Source organism: Myotis lucifugus, unplaced genomic scaffold (genome assembly GCF_000147115.1).
Source record: "Myotis lucifugus unplaced genomic scaffold, Myoluc2.0 scaffold_110, whole genome shotgun sequence".
Lineage (NCBI taxonomy): Eukaryota > Metazoa > Chordata > Mammalia > Chiroptera > Vespertilionidae > Myotis > Myotis lucifugus.
The window spans coordinates 3,632,192-3,657,157 of NW_005871158.1; the positions used below are offsets into that span (position 1 = coordinate 3,632,192).

Sequence of the window (24,966 nt, forward strand, 5' to 3'; positions counted from 1 at the left end):
ATCGATCAGCTGCTCCTGCACGCCCCCCACTGGGATGTGCCCACATCCCAGGTACATGCCCTTGACCGGAATCGAACCTGGGACCCCTCAGTCCGCAGGCCGACGTTCTATCCACTGAGCCAAACCGGTTCGGCAAAAGGAATTGTTTTTGTTTTTGTTTTCATTTTTTTTCCTGAAGTTTTGTTGTTGTTATACAGGAAGGCAATGGATTTTTGCACATTGATTTTGTATCCTGCAACTTGACTATATTTGTTTATTGTTTCTAATAGTTTTTTGGTGGAATCTTTAAGGTTTTCTATATATAGAATCATGTTGTCTGCAAAAAGTGACAGTTTCACTTCTTCCTTCCCTATTTGGATGCCTTTTATTTCTTTCTCTTTCCTTATAGCTCTGGCTAGGACTTCCAGCACTATCTATATACATAAAAGCCCAAGTGACCGAATGACCGGTTGACCAGTCGCTATGATGTGCACTGATCACCAGGGGGCAGATGCTCAATGCAGGAGCTGCCCCCTGGTGGTCAGTGTGCTCCCACAGCCAACCTCCCATGGTTCCTCCCCCCTAGCCGGCTAATCTCCCGTGGTCCTTTCCCCTGCTGGCCAAACTCCTGTGGTCCCTTCCCCTGGCTGGCTTCCCCCTCCCCAACATTGGCCCCGATCCCCGGCCAGGCCAAGGGACCCCACCCGTGCACAAATTCATGCACTGGGCCTCTAGTGTTGAATAAGAGTGGTGAGAGTGGATATCTTTGCCTTGTTCCTGATCTTAGGAAAAGCTTTCAGTTTTACAACCGAGTATGATATTAGCTGAGGGTTTATCATATATAGCCTTCATTATGTTGAGGTACTTTCTATTCTTATTTTATTGAGTGTTTTAATCATAAATGGATGTTATATCTTATCAAATACTTTTTCTGCATCTGTTGATAAGATCTTATGATTTTTATCCTTTTGTTAATGTGGTGTATTATGTTTTTTAAAAAAAATATATATTTTTTTATTGATTTCTTAGAGGAAAGGAGAAGGAGAGAGAGATTGGCTGCCTCCTGCACCCCCTCCTCCCCCCACTGGGGATCGAGCCCACAACCCAACCATGTGCCCTTGACTGGAATAGAACCTGGGGCCCTGCAGTCTGCAGGCTGATGCTCTATCCACTGAGCCAAACAGGCTAGGGCAGGGGTGGGCAAACTTTTTGACTCGAGGGCCACAATGGGTTCTTAAACTGGACCGGAGGGCCGGAACAAAAGCATGGATGGAGTGTTTGTATGAACTAATGTAAATTCAAAGTAAACATCATTACATAAAAGGGTACGGTCTTTTTTTTTTTTTTTTAGTTTTATTCATTTCAAACGGGCCGGATCCGGCCCGCGGGCCGTAGTTTGCCCACGGCTGGGCTAGGGCATGGTGTATCATGTTGATTGATTTGTGTATGTTGGACCATCCTTGTTCGTGCCCCGGCAATGAACCCCTCTTGATCATGATGTATTATTTTTTGGATATACTGTTGTATTCAATTTGCTAGTATTTTGGTTAGGATTTTTGCATCTATTCATCAGAGATATTGGTCTGTAGTTTTCTTTTTTTGTGTTATCTTTGCCGGGTTTTGGTATCAGGGTTATATTGGCCTCATAGAATGTGTTAGGAAACATTGCCTCTTCTTCAATTTTCTGGAAGAGTTTGATAGGATAGGTTTTAAATCTTCTTGGAATGTTTGGTAGAATTCACTGGTGAAGCCTGGACTTTTGTTTTGGGGAGGTTTTTGATGGTTTCTTCAATCTCCTCACTGCTGAACAGTCTATTTAGATTTTCCAATTCTTCATGACTTAGTCTAGGAAGGTTATATATTTCTAGGAACTTATCCATTTCTTCTAGATTATTGAATTTGGTACTATATAGTCTTTCATAATATTTTAGTATGATCCTTTGTGTATCTGTGGTAATTTTTCTCTCATTTCTGATTTTGTTTACTTGGCTCTTTTCCCTTTTTTCCTTTCTGAATCTAGCCAAGGGTTTGTCAATTTTATTAATCTTTTCAAAGAACCAGCTCTTTGCTTTATTGATTTTTTTGTATAATCTTTCTCTATTTCATTTAATTCTGCTCTAAGTTTTCTATTTCCTTTCTTCTGCTGACTTTGGGTTGCTTTAGTTCTTTTTCTAGTACTTTAAGATGTGATGTTAGGTTGTTTATTGGAATTTCTCTTGTTTCCTGAGATAGGTCTGTAATGATATAAACTTCCCTCTTTTTTTAAAAAAAATATATTTTATTGTGTGTGTTTTTTTTTACAGAGAGGAAGGGAGAGGGATAGAGAGTAGAAACATCGATGAGAGAGAAACATCGATCAGCTGCCTCCTGCACTCCTCCAACTGGGGATGTGCCCGCAACCAAGGTACATGCCCTTGACCGGAATCGAACCAGGGACCCCTCGGTCCACAGGCTGACCCTCTATCCACTGAGCCAAACCAGTTAGGGCTATAAACTTCCCTCTTATTACTGCTTTCTCTGCATCCCAGAGATTTTGATATGTTGTATTGTCATTCTCATTTGTCTCTATATATCTTTTGATCTCATTTTTTATTTCTTCTTTGACCCGGTCATTTTTTATTAGTATGTTGTTTAATCTTCATGTATTTGTGTGTGTTTTTTACCTCCTTTTTGCAGTTGATTTCTAATTTCAAGGCATTGTGATCAGAGAATATGCTTGGTATAATTTCAGTCTTCTTGAATTGGTTGATGCTAGCTTTGTGATCCAACATATGGTCCATCCTTGAGAATGTTCCATGTGCGCTAGAGAAGAATGTATAATCTGATATTCTGGAATGAAAGGTTCTGTAAATGTCAATTATGTCCATTTAGTGTAGTGGTTGTTTTACATATTGCAGTGCTCCCTGGTTGGGTGCATATATGTTAAGAAGTGTTATGCTTTGTTGATGTGGTGTTCCCTTTACCATTATAAGTGTCCATCTTTGTCTCTTGTTATCTTGAAATCTATTTTGTCAGGTATAAGTATGGCTATACCTGCTATTCTGTGGATGTGGTTTGCTTGGAGAATCATTTTCCACCCTTTTACTTTGAATCTACCTTTGTCTTCGCTTCTGAGATAAGTCTAATATTGACAGCATTGGTTGGGTTTTTTTTGTTTGTTTGATTTTTTTACACATTCTGCTACTCTGTGCCTCTTTATTGGTGAATTCAGACTGTTTACATTTAGGGTAATTATTGGTGTATGAGGATTTCCTATAGCCATTTTATCTTTTGTTTTCTGGTAGCTCTGTGCTTCCGTTGGTTCTTTTCCTTTATGTTTCTGTCTGTTGTTTTTGTTTGGTGGTATTCCATACATCTTTCCTCTGTTTCTTCTTTAAGCTATATGTCCTGGTTTGGGGATTTTTGTGTGTGGTTACCATTAGGTTTATAAAAAATGAAGTTGTATATATACCAATTTTTTTTCTTTTGAGTGCATTCGATCTTCAATTTCCTTTGCAGATTCAGACCTTTCTCCCCTCTCTTTTTATGTTTTGTTGTCACAGATTACCCCTGTTTATGCTGTAAGTTTTTTGGTCATCTTATTTGTAGTGTTTTGACCTTATGTTTTTTTTTTCAGATAGAATAACTCCCTTGAATATTTCCTGCACTGGAGGTTTTCTGGTGACAAAATTCCTCCACTTCTGTATGTCTGGGAATGTCATTATTTCTCCTTATTTAAAGGATAATTTTGCTGTATATATTATTCATGGCTGGTAATTTCTCTTTTTCAGACATTTGAATATTTGGTTCCACTCTCTTCTGGCTTGTAGAGTTTCTGCTGAGAAGTGGGATGAAATTCTGATTGGTTTTCCTTTGTAGGTTACTTCTTTCTTTTCCCTGGCTGCTTTGAGAATTTTTTCTTTGTCATTAAATTTTTTTCTTTTTTCTTTTTTTGTAATTGATTTTTGACAGCTTCACTATCAGGTGCCTTGGAGAGGTAACTAGGTATTCTGTTTGCCTCTTGGATTAGAGAATTTAGTTCTTTCTCATCTACTATTTGTTTTAATAGACTCTCCATTCCATGCTCCCTGTCTTCCTCCTCCACAATCCCTATAATTCTAATATTGCTTTTTTTTCTGATGGAATCAGATAGGTTTCATAGAGCTCTTTCATTTTTCTTTATCCTCAGGTCTCTCTCTTCTTCCCTCTGCATCATTTCTTGATTACTATCTTCAATATCACTAGTTCTTTCCTCTATCTCCTGGATTATATTATCTATGTTCAGTAGTTTACTCTTACTATCCTTAATTGCATGCTTCGTTTCCAGGATTTCTGATTGGTTATTTTATAAAATTTCAATTTCCTTGGTAAAATACTCATTTTTTTCATTGATTTGTTTTCGGAGTGTACTGAATTGCCTGTCAGTATTTTTTTGCATCTCATTGAGTATTTTCAGAACTGTAGTCTTGAAATATGTCATTTATATCACATATTTCCATGTGTCCCAGCTTGCTTTCTGGGGATTTTTCATTTTCTTTCTGGTCATCCTTGTTACTGCGGTTCTCTCATAGTATTTGCTGTTCTCCTTTGCTTATGCATTTAGAAGAGGTCTTTCTACTAATTTTCAGTAGATGGCACTGAATTGTAAGATTTTTTTCCCTCTGTGTTCTCCCAGTCTTGAATCTCCAGGGCTTCTGTAAGACAGTACAGCCACCCTGCTTGAGGGTGGGTTTTTTTCTCTCTCACCGTAATGGAGACCCCTGACCTCTGAGGGTCCCCCCCCAAGTACCCCTCCCGTGGATCAGTCACAGTGGGAAACAGTGGTTCAACGGCAACAGCTCTTACTTTGCAGATAGTATGCTCCTGGATCCGACTCCATGGGCAATGGGAAGTGAGTTTTGGGAATCCAAATGGCAGAGGCAGGGCTCTGGGACTTTGTTTCTATGTCTGAAATACCACTGCTCAGCCTGACAGTGGAAAGCTGCCTGGCAGAATCTTGTGCTCTGACAGGCGTCTGCTAGCTCAGTCGCTGTTTGCTCCAGTCTGCTTACCTTGATTGACTGCCCCTGCAGCTCTCCATTCCTTCTGACCAAAGGAAGCACCTGCTACCACAGGCTTTCTCTCTTCTCTCTGCCAGCTGAGCCAGGAGCTCCCAGCTACAGGGCTGCATCTACAGGCCATCTGCACTTCCCTCCCTTCTCATCTCTCCATTTGTTCCCAGTTGCCCACCTTTAGATGTGTCAGTGTGCTGGTCTCTAAGACATGTGTCTGTATTGAGCAGGGATTTCTTTGTTGAATTTTAGTTGGTTAACTTATTGAAATTTTAGGGGGAGAGGAAAAGGTGCACTCTCATGCCACCATTCCTCTGAAATCTCTCCAAAAAAAAATGACATCTGGTTTTATGATGACAAAGGATATTCTTAGATTTCCGGATAATGACCCTAATAACCCCTGTAACCTATGTCCAAGGCCCAGTTTGGACATAGACTTCTGTGCCTTCTTTTCACTCTGGCTCTCTTTTCCTTCCTGACTGGTTCTTCACTGATTTCAGCAGGTGCTGCTACCAGCTGGCTTGTTGTATGATTGCCTGTATGGAATCTTGTTCCTCAAGCTCTGGTACTGATTCATCATTGTCAGATTCTGTTCCAGACCCTGTCTGAACCTGGTGGCAACTCTTGTTCTGTAGCAGGGACAGTTTCTGTGGCTTCACCGGGCATTTTGTATAGGAAACTTGGAATAAAGACAGTGGCCTCCAAATATTTTTGATCTGTGGTTGATTGAATCCGTAGATGCAGAATCAGTAGATATGAAGGTCCAGCTGTACATAGTATGCAGTTTTTTGCATGGATAATTTGTATTGCTTGTATATGCATGTGAAAACACCTGAAGGCTAGGTTTACTTAAAACTATAAGTTAATTAATAATTCCTATGTAAGCTGTTAAATATTTTTTGATGAATGAGTGGTTTTAAAAATTTATAAATGGTAATGTTAAAACATTGGTTATGTAACTACTAACGATGGGAATGAGACTTCTGTGTAGGCTTTCTCTTTTCTATAGTTTTCACTTTTGAATAGTATAATATATTATTCAAAAAAAATTAAATAAGGCCGTAGCTGGTTTGGCTTGGTGGCTAGAGCGTCAACCTTCAGACTGAAGGGTCCTGGGTTCAATTTCAGTCAAGGGCACATGCCTGGGTTGCGGTTTCGATCCCCAATAAGGGGTGTGCAGGAGGCAGCTGATCAATGATTCTCTCTCATCATTGATGTTTCTATCTCCCTCTCCCTTCCTCTCTGAAATCAATAAAAATGTATTTTAAAAAATAAATAAAATGCTTGTGCCTTTTAAAAATAGCTTTAAAGTAATAATAATTAAATCAGGTTTTGAAAATCTTAACCCTTATGAAAATTAAAATAATTTATTGTAAAATATATATTTAAAAGCGTGAAATAAAAATATGTATGCAGTTTATTCAGTATTCATTTTATTGTTGGTGAACATTTGGGTTCTTTCAATTGTCTCTTATGGACAATGTAGCTATGAATATTTTTATATCTTCAGGTGTAAAAATATAAAAGTTTCTGTCAGATTTATACCAGAAATAAAACTGTCAAATCTTAGCATATTTAGCCTTAATAGATAATACCAAGAACTTTTCCAAAGTTCCAAGCTGTACTTGTTTATGTACATGTCCTTCAGCAGTGATGGAGAGGGAACTGATTGTTCCACAGCTCCTCACCAACACTCACTAAATATTTTAATTTTCTGAGCTACTTAGTTATTTTATAGATAATTGTTCAACATTTTCTATTAATTACATGTAATGCTTAATGAAATAATCAATAATAGATTGTTCTTTTTTGATTTTTCAGATATCTTTTTCATCTTCTAACGCTATGGATCAGGAGATGAAAAGTCTTCGAGAGAAACTTAATAAACTTAGGCAACAGAATGCCTGTTTGGTCTCACAGAATCATTCTTTAATGACTAAGATAGAATCTATCCACTTTGAATTAACACAGTCAAGAGCAAAAGTATGTTTCTTAAAATGGTGACTATGCTAACAGAAAATCATAATTACATGAAGTTTTAGAATTGGAAAAATATTCTTGTGTTGTTTTAAGGTGTTATGAATAGCTTTTATTATGATAATACTAGAGGCCTGTTGCACAAAGATTCGTGCAAGAATAGGCCTTCCTTCCCCTGGCTGCCGGCACAAGTTTCCCTCTGGCACCCAGGATCCCGACCTTCGCTTTGGCCGCCACCTTTTGCCTTAGCTCCAGGCCGGCCACCGCCATCTTTGTCACATTAATTTGCATATTCCCTCCTTATTGGCTGTGGGTGCCACCATCTTTGTCATGAAGTGATGGTCAATTTGCATATTCTGTCTTTATTAGATAGGATAGTATCAATATATATGGAATCAATTTTATATGAATTTAATATCTGAAAATGATTCAGAGAAACTTATATAGTCTGCATTTAGATAAGTCAGAGCTTCTTTAAATCTTTTTTTAAGTTTTATTTTAGAGGACATTTATTAAGCTGGGAAAAATTAAACAAGAAAGGGCCTAGGACAGTGATGGCGAACCTATGACATGCGTGTCAGAGGTGACATGCGAACTCATTTTTTTGGTTGATTTTTCTTTCTTAAATGGCATTTAAATATATAAAATAAATATCAAAAATATAAGTCTTTGTTTTACAATGGTTGCAAATATCAAAAAATTTCTATATGTGACACGGCACCAGAGTTAAGTTAGGGTTTTTCAAAATGCTGACACGCTGAGCTCAAAAGGTTCGCCATCACTGGCCTAGGATAGCAGAGGGACTGAAATAAGCTAGGTTGAGCTGCTTTGGCTCACTAAGAAGTCAGAGAAAGGGGGGCTATAGAGACGGGTTTAGGGGTTTGCTTGGGACAGACTGCTGATGCCCATCCCTACCCTGATTGCAAGCCTCTTAGGGGTCCTTTAGAGTTTAGGAGATGCATGCCTGGGGGGGCGGGGGGGGAAGAGGGGTTGGGGAAAGGCTTGGCTGTGCTCCTGGGAGGGAAAGCAAGCTTAAAATCTTAAGATTGCAAATTTGTGTGTTTTTATTAAAGGAAATAAACATTTATCTTTTTTATTTTTTATTGATTGATTTCAGAGAGGAAGGGAGAGGGAGAAGAGATAGAAACATCAATGATGAGAAAGAATCATTGATCTGCTGCCTCCTGCACAACCCCTACTGGGGATTGAGCCCACAATCCAGGCATGTGCCCTTGACCAGAATTGAACCTGGGACCCTTCAGTCCGCAGGTCAATGCTCTATCTACTGAGCCAAACCAGCCAGGGACTCCATTGATTTTTTTAGAGAGTGGAAGGGGGGAGAGAGAGAGAGAGAGAGAGAGAGAGAGAGAGAGAGAGAGAGAGAGAAACATTGATGTGAGAGAGACACATTGATTGGTTGCCTCTGGCACATACCTGTACTGGGGCTGGGATCAACCTGAAACCCAGGTACATGCCCTTGACCGGGAATCGAACCCACGACCCGGGCTGACACTCTAATCACTTAGTGACACCAGGCAGCACAATACATTCTCTTTTGTTGAAAACTTTAAAAATGGGAAAAAAAGAATGAGAAAGATCACTGAGTTCCACCATCTAGAACTACCTTGTTTGTTTTAGGTCTCTATGCTTGAATCTGCTCAACAACAGGCAGCCAATGTGCCAATCTTAGAAGAACAAATTATAAATTTGGAAGCAGAAGTTTCAGCCCAAGATAAAGTTTTGAGGTAAGTATACTTTTTATAGCTTTAAAATTTCTATTCTGCCCTAGCCGGTTTGGTTCAGTGGATAGAGTGTCGGCCCACAGACTGAAGGGTCTCGGGTTTGATTCCGATCAAGGGCACATACCTCGGTTGCAGGCTCCATCCCGGCCGTCGTTGGGGCGAGTGCTGGTGGCAACCAATCAATGTGTCTCTGTAATATCAATGCTTCTCTGTCTCTCCCCCTCCTTTCCACTTTCTCTAAAAATTAATGGAAAAATATCCTTGCTTAAGAATTAACAACAACAACAAATTTTTATTTCCTACTTCTGCTTTTTTATATATCATGTTAAATCTTATCCTCTGCCCCGATAAATCTGTACTGGACTATGGACTATGTTAGAATGTGTTGAATCAGTGTTAGCTCTTCTTGACTTCAGGATTCATGCAGTATTTGGGGACTTAAAAAAAAAAAAGACTAGATCTAGGCTGAGATACTTATTTACATGCTTTTATTAAATTTTAACTTGTTCATTTCTTGCCTGACATAGCTGTATATGTAATTCGATGGAAGTATTCTTTTATTCCTTACTAAAACTCATAGATGTTAAATGATAAATATGCCTTTTCTCTATCTCTTCATTGGAGTTCAAGAAAGAAAATATACAGAATCAGGCAATTTATAATTTTTTCTATTCTGCTTTGAAATAAGAAATATATACATACTAAATAGCACATTAATTCATTTTAGTGATTCTTAAAGTGTAGTTCTGGAACCAGCAGTATTAGCATTATTTGGGAACTTGTTAGAAATACAAATCTCAGGTCCTATCGCATACTTACTGAATCACAGACTGTGAGAGGTGGGACCCATCAATCTTATGTTTAGTTTGTTTGTTTTTAAATATGAGGATAGATCATCTTTATTTGTGTATTTATTAATCCTCACCCAAGGACATGCTGCTTTTATTGATTTTAGAGAGAGAAGAATGGAGAGGGAGAGATATATATAGAGAAACATCGATGAGTTGCCTCCCATACGTGCCCCAACCAGGGACTGAACTCTCAACTTAGGTATGTTCCCTAATTGGGAATTAAACCCGAAACCTTTTTGGTGTATGGGACAATGCTCCAACCAACTGAACCACCCAGCCAGGGCACAGTCTTAGGTTTTAACAAGTCCTGCAGATGATTCAGATGTACACTAAAGTTGTCTTTCATGACCATTAGAATTTTTCAGATTTTTTTGTAACTCATATATTATGGTTAGTCCTAGGTATTGTATATTTTTGGTTGTGAATTTGTTCTTGTTTTGTTCACTGATAGTACATGGGAAAGCTACTGCTTTTATTTTGTAACTAGTGGCCCGGCATGGATTCGTGCACATTGAAAGGAAATTAATTAGAAGAAATATTTTAATATTGCTACTTGCCATTTCTCTATAATAGAGGTGTCAGAGATGAAAGGAAATTAGTAAAATGTATATGAAAATAATATATAAATTGATCAATAAACAATAACAACATGATATAACAACAAAGGCATGATATAAAAACAGTAAGAACATGATATAAAAGCAGCAAAAACATGATATAAAAACAACTGCCCTGACCGGTTTGGCTCAGTGGATGGAGCGTCGGCCTGTGGACCAAAGGGTCCCAGGTTCGATTCCGGTCAGGGGCATGTACCTTGGTTGTGGGCATATCCCCCAGTGGGGGCTGTGCAGGAGGCAGCTGATCGATGTTTCTCTCTCATCGATGTTTCTAACTCTCTATCCCTCTCCCTTCCTCTCTGTAAAAAAATCAATAAAATATAAAAACAAAAAGTAAAAAAAATAAAAACAACAAAAACATGATATAAAAACAGCAAAAACATGATATAAAAACAATAAGAACATGACATAAAAACAACATTGATAAAAAGTGACTAATAAATTGATTAAACTTATTCTAATATCTCCCTGTATACCACATTCAGAGTAAAAACACTTTCAAAGTGCTTGACTAATTTCCCTTGTGATGAAATTAACTTTAACTTTAACGTCTCGTGCTCTTTGAACTCGAGAGAAAGCAACATATAACTGACCATGTCTGAAAACGGGTTCAGGTAGGAATATTACTACTCTGTCTAGAGTTTGTCCTTGTGATTTATTAATAGTCATCGCAAATGCTGGCATCATGGGAAACTGTCTTCGAATTAATTTAAATGGGATGCCAGTGTCAGACGGGGACAAATCAATTCTTGGAATCAGAACAACCAAGAGCTTTATATGTATCGCGCATGTGTGAGTCAACGTTTATTTTTAAATTGCCAGTGGACGTCATATGCACCGGCTGGTCGGAGGGACATACAGTCAGTCACTTAGCCTTTTATAGATAGATTGGAGTGTTTGTCATATTCTTTTAAGTCTAATAATTTGTCATTTGATTATCTTGGATTTTCTAGGTAGCTAATGATATCAGCAAAAAAAGAAAATTTTGTCTTTTCTTTCATATATTTACTAGAGGCCCAGTGCACAAAAATTTGTGCACTCGGCAGGGAGAGGGGGTCCCTCAGCCCGGCCTGTGCCCTCTCGCAGTCTGGGAACCCTTGGGAGATAATGACCTGCTGGCTTAGGCCTGCTCCCGGGTGGCAGAGGGCAGGCCCAATCCCTAGGTGCAGCCCCTGGTCGGGCTCAGAGCAGGGCTGATTGGGGAGTTGGGGCGCCACCCCCTGTCATGTACAGAGCAGGGTGGATCGGGAGGTTGCAATGCCACCCCTAGTCACGCTCAGGGTAGGGCCGATTGGGGGGTTGGGGCACCGCCCCCTGTCACACTCAAGGCAAGGTCGATAGGGAGGTTGCGGCGCCACCCCCGGTCACGCACAGAGCAGGGCCGATCAGGGGGTTGGGGCGCTGCCCCCTGTCATGCACAGAGCAGGGCCCATCGGGGGGGGGTGGGGCTCCGTACCCTGTCACACACAGAGCAGGGTCGATCAGGGGGTGAGGAGCTTCCCCCCTGTCATGCACAGAGCAGGGCCATCAGGGAGTGGAGAGCTCCCCCCCGTCACTCACAGAGCAGGGCCGATCAGGGGGTTGAAGAGCTCCCCCCTGTCACTCACAGAGCAGGGCCCATCAGGGGGTTGGGGCACCGCCCCCTGTCACACACAGAGCAGGGCAGATCAGGAGGTTGGGGCGCCGCCACTGTCACACTCAGGGCAGGGCCGATGGGGAGGTTATGGCTCTACCCCGTCACACACAGAGCATGGCCCGTGAGGAGGAGGGCTTGGGGCACCGCACCCTGTCAAACACAGAGCCGCAGGGCAATGAGGGGATTGGGGAGCTCCCCCCTATCAGGCACAGAGCAGGGCTGATCAGGGGGTTGGGGTGCCTTCCCCTGTCACGAACAGAGCAGGGCAGATAGGGAGGTGTGGCCCTGCCCCCTGTCACACACAGAGCTGCAGGGCAATCAGGGGGTTTGGTCGCTGCCCCCTGTCACGCTGATTCCGGTGCTGGGAGGCATATTACCTTTTTACTATATAGGATAGAGGCCTGGTACATGGGTGGGAGCTGGCTGGTTTGCCCTGAAGGGTGTCCTGGATCAGGGTGGGGGTCCCACTTGGGTGCCTGGCCAGGCTGGGTGAGGGGCTGATGGCTGTTTGCATCTGGTCACACCCCCTTCAGGGTGGGGGTCCCCACTGGGGTGCCTGGCCAGTCTGGGTGAGGGGCTGAGGGCCGTTTTCAGGCTGGCGGGTGACTGAAGCTCCCAACCGCCCCTTTTTTTCTTTTATTCTGGGCCAGCTTTAGCTCTGAGGCTCGGCTCCAGCTATGAGGCCTCTGCTGCTGAAAGCAGGTTTCTGGCCTTTGTTTACCTTATGTATTTGAAACAATGTTGCGGTCCTGCTGGCTGAAGCCCGGCTGACTAAAGCAGGTTTCTGGGGTTTTGTTTAGCTTCTATATTTGTAACATAGTTTCTTAAACTGCAGCTGAGAGGCCGGCAAGGCAGGCGGGAAACCTGGCTTCCTCCATCACTGGAGCAAGCAAGCCTCCCTGTTCGCATCAGCTGCCTGGCTGCCGGCCGCCATCTTGGTTGGCAGTTAATTTGCATATCTCAGTGATTAGCCAATGGGAAGGGTAGCGGCCATACGGCTAATTACCATGTTTCTCTTTTATTAGATAGGATATTATTATATTTCATATTTGCTTTTTTGTACCTGTCAGGAAAAAAATCATTGAATATAGTGGTGATAATAGTCATTCTTTTTTTTTTTTTTTTAAATATTTTATTGATTTTTTACAGAGAGGAAGGGATAGAGATAGAGAGTTAGAAACATCAATGAGAGAGAAACATCGATCAGCTGCCTCCTACACATCTCCTACTGGGGATGTGCCCGCAACCAAGTTACATGCCCCTGACCGGAATAGAACCTGGGACCTTTCAGGTTCTATCCTACTGTGGATAGAGCGTCCGCAGGCCGACACTCTATCCACTGAGCCAAACCGGTTTCGGCGATAATAGTCATTCTTACCCAGTCTCTAAACTATATGATAGTGCTTTTAGTATCTGACCATGAAATAGGATATACTAGTAAGCTGTATATATATAATTTGATGGAAGTATTATTTTATTCTTACTAAAACTCCTAGATGGCAATTGATAAATATGCCTTTTCTTTATCTCTAATTAAATATTCATTTCTCTTAATTCTCATTTAAACTAACAGAATTCCTAATGTTGAACTATTTTTGCATACTGGCATAATCTCTTTAATAACCTTTAAAAAATATCCTTTATTTTATAGAGAGGCAGAAGATAAATTAGAGCAGAGTCAGAAAATGGTGATTGAAAAGGAACAGAGTTTGCAGAAATCCCAAGAGGAATGTATAAAGTTGAAGGTGGATTTACTTGAACAAAGTAAACAAGGAAAGAGGTATGTGTTTTTAAAGCAAGTAATTTCTTTTTTTGTAAGGGGAAAAAAAAGAATATATTACCTATTTAAAATTCTAGCTAAGTTTTGAAGTGAAAATTTTTCAGAAATTTGTCAGTAGAATAACTTAATTTTTTGGTACGTTTTTATTTTCATTTCCTATTAAAATATTTTTAAAAAATATATTTTTATTGATTTCAGAGAGAGAGGGAGAGGGGGAGAGAGATAGAAACATCAGTGATGGACAGACAATAGGGTGGTGAGGGCCTGGGGTGGAGTGGGAACCGGGTGGAGGGGAGCTTTGGGGGAAAAAAAATAAAAGAAACATCAGTGATGAGAGAGAATCATTGATTGGCCACCTCCTGCACGTCCCCCACTGGGGATGGAGCCTGCAACCTGGGCATGTGCCCCTGACCGGAATCGAACCCAGGACCCTTCAGTCCGCAGGCTGACACTCCATCTACTGAGCCTAACCAACCAGGACTCAATTAAAATTTTCATGTGTGAATTTTATGTTATTGGCATTCTTGATTGGGATTAATTCCTAAGAGCCTGATAATGATGATCAATATAATGATAATATTTCTGAAATTAAGTTGCATGACTTACATAAAATTCATGAGAAAGTGTCTTTGGGTTTTCCTTAAGGAATACATGAGTACTATAAGAATATCTATTTTATTTAAACCATGTCTTAAAATAAAGTTTTGTAGGTAGCCTTGACCCAGGAACCATTAACTTTGAATGTCAATTAACTTTTAAACTAATACTTAACATTTTTAGTTTAAATCAGTGAGATTTTACAATATAATAATGTAATTATGACAACTTTTACATAAAGTAAAATCATAATCTGTATTTTTATCTGTTACATTAAAAATATTTTTAAAATTTGCACTATAGTGTAAATAACATTACAAAGAAAGTGTATTTTGAAAATTTGTCATAAATAGATTAAATATTTGTTTGCATTTTTATTTAAACATCTTGAAACCTAGCAGCATTTGGCTGGTCTAGTTTCAGTTACAATGTATATTTGGTAGTCAATATTACTTTGTGGTAATGTTTAGGTTTTGGAGTTAAATAGCCAGATTTTACCTCTCAGTGGCTTTGTTACCTTGGGAAAATTATCTGTCCTTCTTGAATCTAAGTTTGTTCATCTTTAAATTGAGATGATATTGTCTTGATATAAGGATTAAATGAAAAAAGAAATGTTAGGTGCCTTTTAAATAATAAACACTAGCAAATGTACCTATCATGAGTGTAACCTGTATGGTTAAAGCCCTCCAGGCGTGGCTCAGTGGTTGAGTGGAGAGGTCACAATTCGATTCCAGTCAGGGCACATGCCCGGTTGTGGGCTCAATCCTCTGGCTTGATCCCCAGTAGGGGGCGTGCAGGAGGCAGCCAATGAATGATTCTCATTATTGATGTTTCTATCTCTCTCTGTCTCTCCCTTCCTCTCTGAAATCAATAAAAATATATTTTTAAAAAATTAATAAACTGTATGGTTAAATAGTCTGAAATTCAGACTTACTCAGATAAGCTTTTTGCATATGGTTATTACAGTGAGGTAATATTATGGAAACTAGCTTTCTAATATAGCTAAGAAAAAATACAAAGGAAGAGCAACTAGTTCTCTCTGTAAAACTTAATATGATTCTTAGGGTCAAGTATTGACTTTGCTTTCACAAAGTGAATAGTGAGGATGGCCACAGTTTGGACAGCATGTGCAAAGGCATCTATCTACTAGTCTATATATATAAAACCCTAATATGCAAATAGACCGAACAGCAGAACAACTGAACAACTGGTCGCTATGACGTGCGCTGACCCCCAGGGGGTATGCTCAGAACATGGTGGGCATTGGCAGCAGGTGGCAGAGCATGGAACATGGTGGGCATCTGCCGTGGTGGGATGGTAGAGCAGGTGAGCAGGGGCACCAGACCAAGGTGGGGCGCTGGTCACTGTCATCGGGGAACAGCTCTGGTGGTCACTGAAAATTCTTTGCTTCTGCATGCCACGGTCCAGCCGGGCGCTCGCACCTGCTGCCGGCCCCAGCCCCACTCGCACCTGCTGCCGGAGCCCGGCGCCTGCCCCAATTACTTGGCACCATCAGCAGGTGCGAGTGGCAACTGCTGGCCCTGATCGCCCCTCAGGGCTTCTCCACCTCCTCCTGCTCTTGGGGGGCGATTGAGGCTGGCAGCCACCTCTCGCACCCGCTGCCACCAATGGCCCTGCTAACACTGCTGCTGGTGCCAGAGCCACTGCTCGCACCCACTGCCAGTGCTCTCCCCCACTCGCATCTGCTGCTGGCGCCGGAGCCAGAGCCGGAGCTGCCACTTGCATCTGCTGCTGGCACCTGACGCCTGTCACGATTGCTTGGTGCCATCAGCTGGTGCAAGTGGCGCTGCTGGCTCCAGTTGTCCCTGAGGGCTTCTCCACCTCCCCCTGCTCCTGAGGTGCAATTGGGGCAGCAGCAGCTGCTTGCACTCACTGATGATGCAGGCCCTGCTCTCACCCGCTGCTGGCGCCAGCCCCAATTGCTCCGTGCTGTCAGCGCATGGGACTGATGGGGGTGGGAGCAGGGCTGCCTACAGACAGGGGACTGGGGGCCACAGGGGGAGGGGCTGGGTGGGAGTGCGGAGGATGGGCTAAGACCCACCCCTGTGCCCACCGCAGCCTCGCGGCCCACAATTCCTTTCAAGGTGCACAAATTCGCGTACTGGGCCCCTAGTATATATCCTATATAATGAAAGAGAAACATGCAATTTAGCCATCCCTCCGCTATGCTCAAGCCATGCCCACCAGCCAATCCGAGTGACTATGCAAATTATCTGACAAAGATGGCAGTTAATTTGCATATGCAGGTGTCAAGCACCCCAGGAGGTGATGGCAGCCACAGCCGCGGGCTCCCAGGACCTTCCCCAGTCCCAGGAGGTGCGCCAAGCCACGCCCGCAGGCTCCTGGGACTTTCGCTAGTCGGGGAGGCATGGCCATCCGCGCCTAGCCACTCCTGCGGACTCCTGGGACCTTGCTGGCGGAGAGCAGGAGGTTTGGAGGACTTGGCAGAGCAGGAGACTGCTGGACATAGAGCAGAGCGAGAGAGAGGGTGGCTTGGAGGGCATGGCTCCCTCTGTCCAGCTTCCTCATCACAGCTGTGGAAACTGACAGCAGGGAGGAGGAAGTCCCACCCCCACAGAGTCAGCCAGATTCAGCCATTGGTCAGACAGCTCTCAGTGGCCTGGTAGCCAGGACTGTCATTCACCTGCATCTCAGACCGTGACAGCTGGGAGGTGGGACTATGTCTAAAGAACTGTTGATATAACATAGCTCTGCAGCCGAAAGATGCCGGCGTTATCGACAGAAAGTGTCTGCAGAGCAGAGTGCATCTGATATTGAAAGAAGGTGGCGCCTGCGACAGGATGTATCTGAACACCAGGTACTGGAAAAATGTCGCTCCGATGCCTAAAAACACGGGTGTTATTGACAGAAAATGTCTGAAGGACCAATGTGCCTTTGAAGTTGAAAGAAGGCGGTGGCGACGACAGAATATGTCTAGAGAACAGTCATCAACAAGTACTACCAATACCAGTAGGAATTGCCTTCTCAGTGAAAATGGAGTACATGAGGATGCAATTCTCTAACATAGTTGTGGTGGAATGACTGTTCGATGTGAATTTTGCCTATCCCTAAATTTCTCGGATGAAAAACCATCCGATGGGAAGTTTACTCGATGTCGTAGCAAAGGGAAAGTGTCCAAATGATATACATTTTCCAGATTACCCTGCATATTTAAAAAGATTGATGACAAATGAAGATTCTGACAGTAAAAATTTCCTGGAAAATATTCGTTCCATAAATAGTTCTTTTGCTTTTGCTTCCATGGGTGCAAATATTGCATCGCCATCAAGATATGGGCCATACTGTTTTAGAATACACTGACAAGTTTATCACCGTACTGGAACTTTACATCCTTCGGATGGTGTTTCTTGGAAGTTTGCTCAACTCTATATTTTGGATACAGCCGAAGCTACAAGTAAAAGATTAGCAATGCCAGAAAACCAGGGCTGCTCAGAAAGACTCATGATCAATATCAACAACCTCATGCATGAAATAAATGAATTTAAAAAATCGTACAATCGCTTCTCCGCCTTTTGGCTAAGATCAAGTGTAGTATCTGTTCTTAACAGTTTAATATCTAAAAAAAAAAAAAAATCGTACAAGATGCTACATGAGGTAGAAAAGGCAACCCAAACTGAAGCAGCAGCAAAAGGTCCCACAGAGGTAACAATGGTGATTAAATACGATCGTAACAGTGATCTGGGTAGATATAATTCTCCCCGTGTAACCGAGATTGCTGTCATATTCAGAAACAAAGATGGAGAGCCTCCTTTTGAAAGGGACTTGCTCATTCATTGTAAACCAGATCCCAATAATCCAAATGCCACTAAAATGAAACAAATCAATATCCTGCTTCCTACGTTAGATGCAATGACATATCCTATTCTTTTTCCACATGGTGAAAAAGGCTGGGGAACAGATATTGCATTAAGATTCAGAGACAACAGTGTAATCGATAATAATACTAGACAAAATGTAAGGACACGAGTCACACAAATGCAGTGTTATGGATTTCATCTCTGTGTGGGACACTTTCAATCCTATTTTAAATGCAGGAAAATTAACTCAACAGTTTATTGTGGATTCGTATTAAAAAATGGAGGCCAATTGGATTAATTTCATCAAAGCCAACAATCTAAGTTGAGAGTTGAAAAATATAGTGGTTTGATGGATTATCTCATATCTAGATCTGAAAAGGACAATGTGCTGATTGGTAAAATGATAATACTTCCATCATCTTTTGAGGGTAGTCCCAGAAATATGCAGCAGTGACATCAGGATGCTATGGCAATTGTAACAAGGTATGGCAAGCTCAATTTATTCATAACCATGACATACAACCCCAAATGGACAGATATTGCAAACAATTTATAATGCTGGCAAAAAATTGAAAACAGACCTGATTTGGTAGCCAGAGTTTTTAATATTAAGCTGAATGCTCTTTTAAATGATATCTGTAAATTCCATTTTATTGGCAAAGTAGTAGCTAAAATTCATGTCATTGAATTTCAGAAACGCGGCCTGCCTCACGCTCACATATTATTGATATTAGATAGTGAGTCCAAATTATGTTCCTCTAATTAATTCCCTTTCAATGTGCATGAATTTCGTGCACCGAGCTACTAGTGTATATATATAAAAGGCTAATATGCAAAGTGTCCCCTCAGGAGTTCGACCAGGAGAACAGGAGTTTGATCACTCGCTATGACATGCGCTGACCACCAGGGGGTGGCACAGAACATAGTGGGTGACCAGTGGTGGTAGCGGGGCACTGAGGGAGCGAGGGAAGGAAGAGGCAAGGAGGCGGGGGAACCGCGCAGTGGCAGTGCGTGGGCAGTGAGGGAAGGAGGAGATGGGAAGGTGGGGAAGCAGGAAACCTGATAGGCCCTGATCACCGGCCAGGCCTAGGGACCCTACCTGTGCACGAATTTTTTGCACTGGGCCTCTAGTAGAAATATAAAAGAACATCATTGCTGAAGAACATTGAGGAATTTTATATACTTACTAGAGGCCCGATGTACAAAAACTTGTGCACTCGGTAGGGGTCCCTCCGCCTGGCCTGTGCCCTCTCACAGTCTGGGACTCCTTGGGGGATGTCCACCTGCTGGCTTAGGCCCGCTCCCCAAGGGATCGGGCCTAAGCTGGCAGTCAGATATCCCTCTGGCATCCTGGGATCCCTCGGGGGATGTCTGCTTGTCAGCGGGGAGCAGGCCTAAGCTGCAGTTGGACATCCTTAGTGCTGCTGAGGAGGCGGGAGAGGCTCACGCCACCACCACTGTGCTGGCAGCCATCAGCCTGGCTTGTGGCTGAGCAGAGCTCCCCCTGTGGGAGCGCACTGACCACCAGGGGGCAGTTCCTGCATTGAACATCTGCCCCCTGGTGGTCAGTGTGTGTCATAGTGATCAGTCATTCCCAGTCATTCTGCTGTTAGGGTCAATTTGCATATTACCCTTTTATTATATAGGATATGTAAATGGGTAGGTGTAATAGGAAATGAGGCAAGAAAAACAGGTTTGGTCCAGACTATAAATGGCTTTGTGTGTTATGCCAAAGGATTTGTATTTTAACCTGGAAAGCATAAATAGGCAATTGAGATTTTGGGGTAGAGATGTGACATGAAGACTCTTGGAGCTTTTTGAAGTTTTAGAATAAATATTGGCATTCTGAAATTGAAAGATTTAAACTTTTGCAAAGATATTTTTTGGGTATAAAAGATTCATTATAATGGATTAAAAAGCCAGTATAAAGGCAGAGATTGTTTAGCTTTATGCTGTTTATAAAAGACATACTTAAAATATGAACACAGAAAAGTTTAAAGCAGAGAGATAGAAAGAAATATCTCAGGCAAATAGTCACCAAAACAAAGTAGATATAGCTATATTAAAATCACACAGAATAGATTTAAATGCAACAAGCATTGCTAGAGTTAAAAATAATTCATATGATAAATTTATGTTTAAGTAACACTTAAGGAAAAAGCTATAGAGATTCTAATCTTACATGTATCTAATAATTTAGTCCAAGTATATATAAAGAAAATAAAATTTCAAGTAGAAGTGAATAAATCTTATACGGGGAACATTTTTATACATTTACTAGGAATTATTAGATTAAACAACAAAAAAAGTAAGAAGTTGAAGAATTGAATGACAATTAATAATCTTGATCTAATGGATGCTTATCTAGAACCCTATACCCAACAATTTGAGAAATGATATTATTTCAAGCACTTCTATAACATTTATAATCTGTTACCTACCTCACTATGCCAGAAAACATGAGTTTCAATAAACACCAAAAGATTGATGTCACACAAATCACCTTCTCAGACCACAGTACAGTTAAATTGGAATATAATCTCCCAAGTCATGTATGTTTGGAAATTTAAAACAAGCTTTCTTCCTCATATACCATTGAGGAACTTATGATAAAAATTAGACAAGTTTTAGATTGTTGGGAGGCTTAAATAAGTTATTATTTATATTATTCTCTACTGGTTCTCTAAGTGTAGGTGAGGGTGTGGTACAACAGAAACTCATACACATTTCTGTTTGGGAATGTAAATTGGTAAAGCTGCTGTACAAATTGTTGAAAAAGATTTAATAAACACCCTGGCTGATATGGCTACATGGTTAGAGCATCAGCCAGCACACAGAAGGGTCTCGGGTTTGATTCCTAGTCAAGGGCACATACCTGGGTTGCAGGTTTGATCCCCAGCCCTGGTTGGAGTGCATGCGGGAGACAACCAATCCATGCGTGTCTCCAACATCGATCTTTCTCTCTCTCTCTCTCTCTCTCTCTCTCTCTCTCTCTCTCTCTTTCTCCCCCCTTTCTTCCACTTTCTCTAAATATTCTCCTGTGAAAATTTTAAAAAAGATTTTAATAAAGTTGAATGTTCACCTTTATAGTACCTTCAATTTTGAAATAACTTTTGGAAAAAATCTAGCAATTTTGCTCCTAGTTATTTATCTTAAACTCTCACATATATTGCTAAGAAACTATGCATTGTGATGTTCACTGCAATGTTGTTTGTATTAGCTGAGAAAAAACCTCACTGTCTATCAACTGTGGAATGTTTTTTGTATTAGCTGAGAAAAAACCTCAATGTCTATCAACTGTGGATTGGGTAAATAAATTACAGTATTTTTATACCATGGAATATTATGTAATAGATTTTTTTTTTAAATGAATTGTAGTCATATCGGTGAATATAGATAGGTCTTGAATGAATTGAACAAAAGCAATTTGCAGTAGGATACAAGTAGTGTGATGCCATTTGTATAAAATATAAAAACATGAAAAAAGACTGATATTTTATTAAATGTAAGATTACACAGATTTTAAGATATACCATTATTTTAGTAATCACTAAGAAAAAAATATCACCATGAAACTGAGATACCATCAATTGTAAAATACATATCAATCTTAGAGAAGTTAAAAATGTGAAAACAATCTGCCTCTTAGATGAATTATAAGGTACTATTTGTGGGCTTAGGTTAACATATGAATATACAAAATGTTTTTTAATGTTACATCTTAGTGCTTTTATTTATTTATTTTTATTAAATTTATTGTGGTGACATTGGTTAGCATGAACATATAGGTTTCAGGTATGGGTTTCTATGTTATAAGATCTGTATATTGCACCGTGTGCCCACCACCCAAAGTCAAATCTTCTCTTGCCACCATATATTAGGACCCCCTTCTGCCCCCACACTCTTCCAAAATGTTTTGTAATTTAAAAAAAAAAAGTGATTCTAGGGTTACCTTTGTGGAAGAAGTCAGGGGAATGGGATTTTGAAAAGACTCACAGGGACAGGACCTCAACTCTGTAATGTCTTTGTTTGCTTAAAATAAAAAAGTCTGCCCTGACCTGTGTGGCTCAGTTGATTGGAGTGTTGTCCCATACACCAAAAGGTGGTGAGTTCAATTCCTGGTCAGGGCAGGTTGTGTGTCCGATCCTATCAGATGAGTGCAGAAAGCAACTGATGGATGTTTCTCTCTCTCTCTCTTTCTCCCTCTTCCTCTCTCCCTCTCTCCCTCTCTCCCTCTCTCCCTTTTCCTTCTCTCTTAAATCAATAAAAGCGCCCTCGCCGGTTTGGCTCAGTGGATAGACCGTCGGCCTGAGGACCAAAGGGTCCCAGATTCAATTCCAGTCACTGGCACGTACCTTGGTTGCAGGCTCTTACCTGGCCCAGGCCCATGGTTGGGGCTCATGCAGGAGGCAACCAATCAATGTCTTCTCTTACACTGATGTTTCTCTCTGTCTTCCACTCTCCCTAAAATCAACGGGAAAATATCCTCAGGGATGACAGAGAGAACATGGATAAAATCAAATCACTAAAAGCATGTCCTGAGGTAAGGATTAAAAATAAATAAGCAACTAAGTCTCCATGAAGCAAAAATAGCAGATTTAAGATTCATTAAGTGTGGGTTGTGAGTACATGCATATATAATATATATACAGACGGTTCTGTGTGACTGAAATATGTTATGACTTTTAAAAAATAATTGGTGGTAAAGAGGAGTAGATATCTATAAAGTGGATAACTTTGGCTTGAAAGGAAGGATAACATGGGAAAAGCACAATATCTGGGGGTTTTTATTTTGTTAAGTGAGAAACATAGGTATCCTATCCTTTCTGAATTCTAGCTTTGCAAATTAATAGAATGTATTTTCTTAGATGTTCAGATAAATCTCTTATTATTTAAATACTTGCTATTTTTTATCTGAAACTTTGAAACCAAATAGACATCTCCAGTATTCACAGTTGCTATCCAGACTTAAGAACCACATATTTAGGAAATAAGGGATACTTTCACTTGAGTTTGTAAGCCAATAGAGAAGAGGCTAAAATACAGAAGACAAAGTAAGTTCCTCAAAGGAAAGAGCTAAGTTCCAGAGTACTGGTAAAGGAAATCATGTTGAAGAAAAGTCACTACACTTCCCTTACACTGGAAACAATATGATGAGAATGGGTTTAAATATAGAAAAGTTCTGTGTGGGTTTTGTTTTATATTTTACTTATTGATTTTAGAGATAGTAAGAGAGAGAGAAACATGGGTTTGTTCTTCTTATTTACACATTCATTGGTTGGTTCTTATGTGTGCCCGGACCAGGAATCAAACCCACAACCTTGGCATATTGGGGCAATGCTTAACCAACTGAGCTACTTGGTCAGGGCTAGGAAAGTTTTAGATGTGGATAGGAAATTGACCAAGTTCCAGCCCAATAGTCTCAATTCAGTGTGAGAAGTATGATGAAAGGTCAGGGTCAGCTAGGAGGTGAGGCAGCATGGTTGGGCTTAAGACAGTTCTAGGTAATGATTGGATTTTGTTGTTCAGATTCTTATATCTGCATAAATAAAAGTTACTATCTCTTGAAATACCTTTTTGAAAATTTACCTGATCTTTGTAAAGGTCATAGGATTTGCCGAGTATTTTTAATATATTAGGCAGTAAAGTGACAATTTATCAGACAGCCTCAGGCTACTTCTCTTGTCTGTCTTCTGGATTGAGGGAAAAATATTGCCAACACATAAGAATGTATGTATGATTTAAAGTATGTTTATAAATATTTTGTTATATTTTATGTTTTATATTGGTATCTTATAGTAAGGAAATTATTAATCTTCATTTTTTATTTGCAGTACTCTTTTTTTTTTAGTACAGAGAAATCTGTTTCTCTCTAATAATTCCTCAAAATTAAATATAGGTTACTTTGGAACTTAACTATTCAGTGCAGGGCATCTTTTGCTTTTATTAATTATCCCTTTTTAAATTTTAGAGCTGAACGACAAAGGAATGAAGCACTATATAATGCTGAAGAGCTGAGTAAAGCTTTCCAACATTATAAAGAAAAAGTGGCTGAAAAGCTTGAAAAGGTAAATCTAATTAACTGACTGTACAAAGTCAGTGTTTAGTATTACAGTCCATATTGTAAAAATAGAGACATAAATAGAATATATGTATTTATGATTAAAGCAGGGAGTAATTTTTATTATCTCATTTATAATAAAATCTTTGAAATAATTTATAAATATTAGTTAAGCATGATGTTCCTTAACTAATTGATGGACAATTATTTTTATAATGAGTTGAAACTTTTTTATCCAGAGAAAAGAGTGGAGACAAGAGAAGAAATAAAATATAGAGAAAGATGGGGTGAGTGAGCAGAAGTTGGAGCTATAGAAATAGAAGCAGGAAATTTATTCCTATAACCTCAGGGAAAATAAAAGAGTAGATTATGTAGCCTTCAGTTGATCTCCCTGGATCTACCACCCTGAGAGGGGCTCACTTCTGCCTCTCAAAGGGAAGATTCCTGAACAAATTCTTCATAGTAATATAATGGCTTTATTACATTTATTTGCTACCTTCAAGTAATACCACATAGTAATAAAACCTGTTTGGAGGAAGGCCACATGTTAGATGTTCAATTGTGGAGCTCAGAAGAGAGGTCTGGTCAACTGATACTGATATGAGAGACTTCCATCTTGAGATAATTGAAGCAGGAAGTTAATGATTCTGATTAAAGAAAGGTAGAAGAGCCCTAACCGGTTTGGCTCAGTGGATAGAGTGGTCCTCAGCCTGGCTTGAGCCCTCTCTCAGTCTGGGAGCCCTCAAGGGAAGTCCAATTGATGGCTTAGGCCCACTACCTGTAGGGAGCTGGCAGTCAGATATCCTTAGCGCTGTCTTGAAGGCAGGAGAGGCTCCTGCCACTGCCACTGTGCTCGC

At 40.6% G+C, this 24,966-nt stretch overlaps 1 protein-coding gene and 1 pseudogene across 1 annotated transcript in view; both read left to right on the forward strand.

Annotated features, from left to right (window-relative positions):
* Positions 1–24,966, forward strand: part of CCDC18 (coiled-coil domain containing 18) — a 121,596-nt gene that overhangs the window by 4,957 nt on the left and 91,673 nt on the right. Inside the window, exons 4-7 of the mRNA XM_023757670.1 lie at positions 6,831–6,992; positions 8,625–8,731; positions 13,484–13,612; positions 24,020–24,116. Coding sequence (XP_023613438.1) covers positions 6,831–6,992; positions 8,625–8,731; positions 13,484–13,612; positions 24,020–24,116 — 495 coding nt within the window. The remainder of the gene's footprint in view (positions 1–6,830; positions 6,993–8,624; positions 8,732–13,483; positions 13,613–24,019; positions 24,117–24,966) is intronic.
* Positions 17,748–17,864, forward strand: LOC111826926 (annotated as a pseudogene).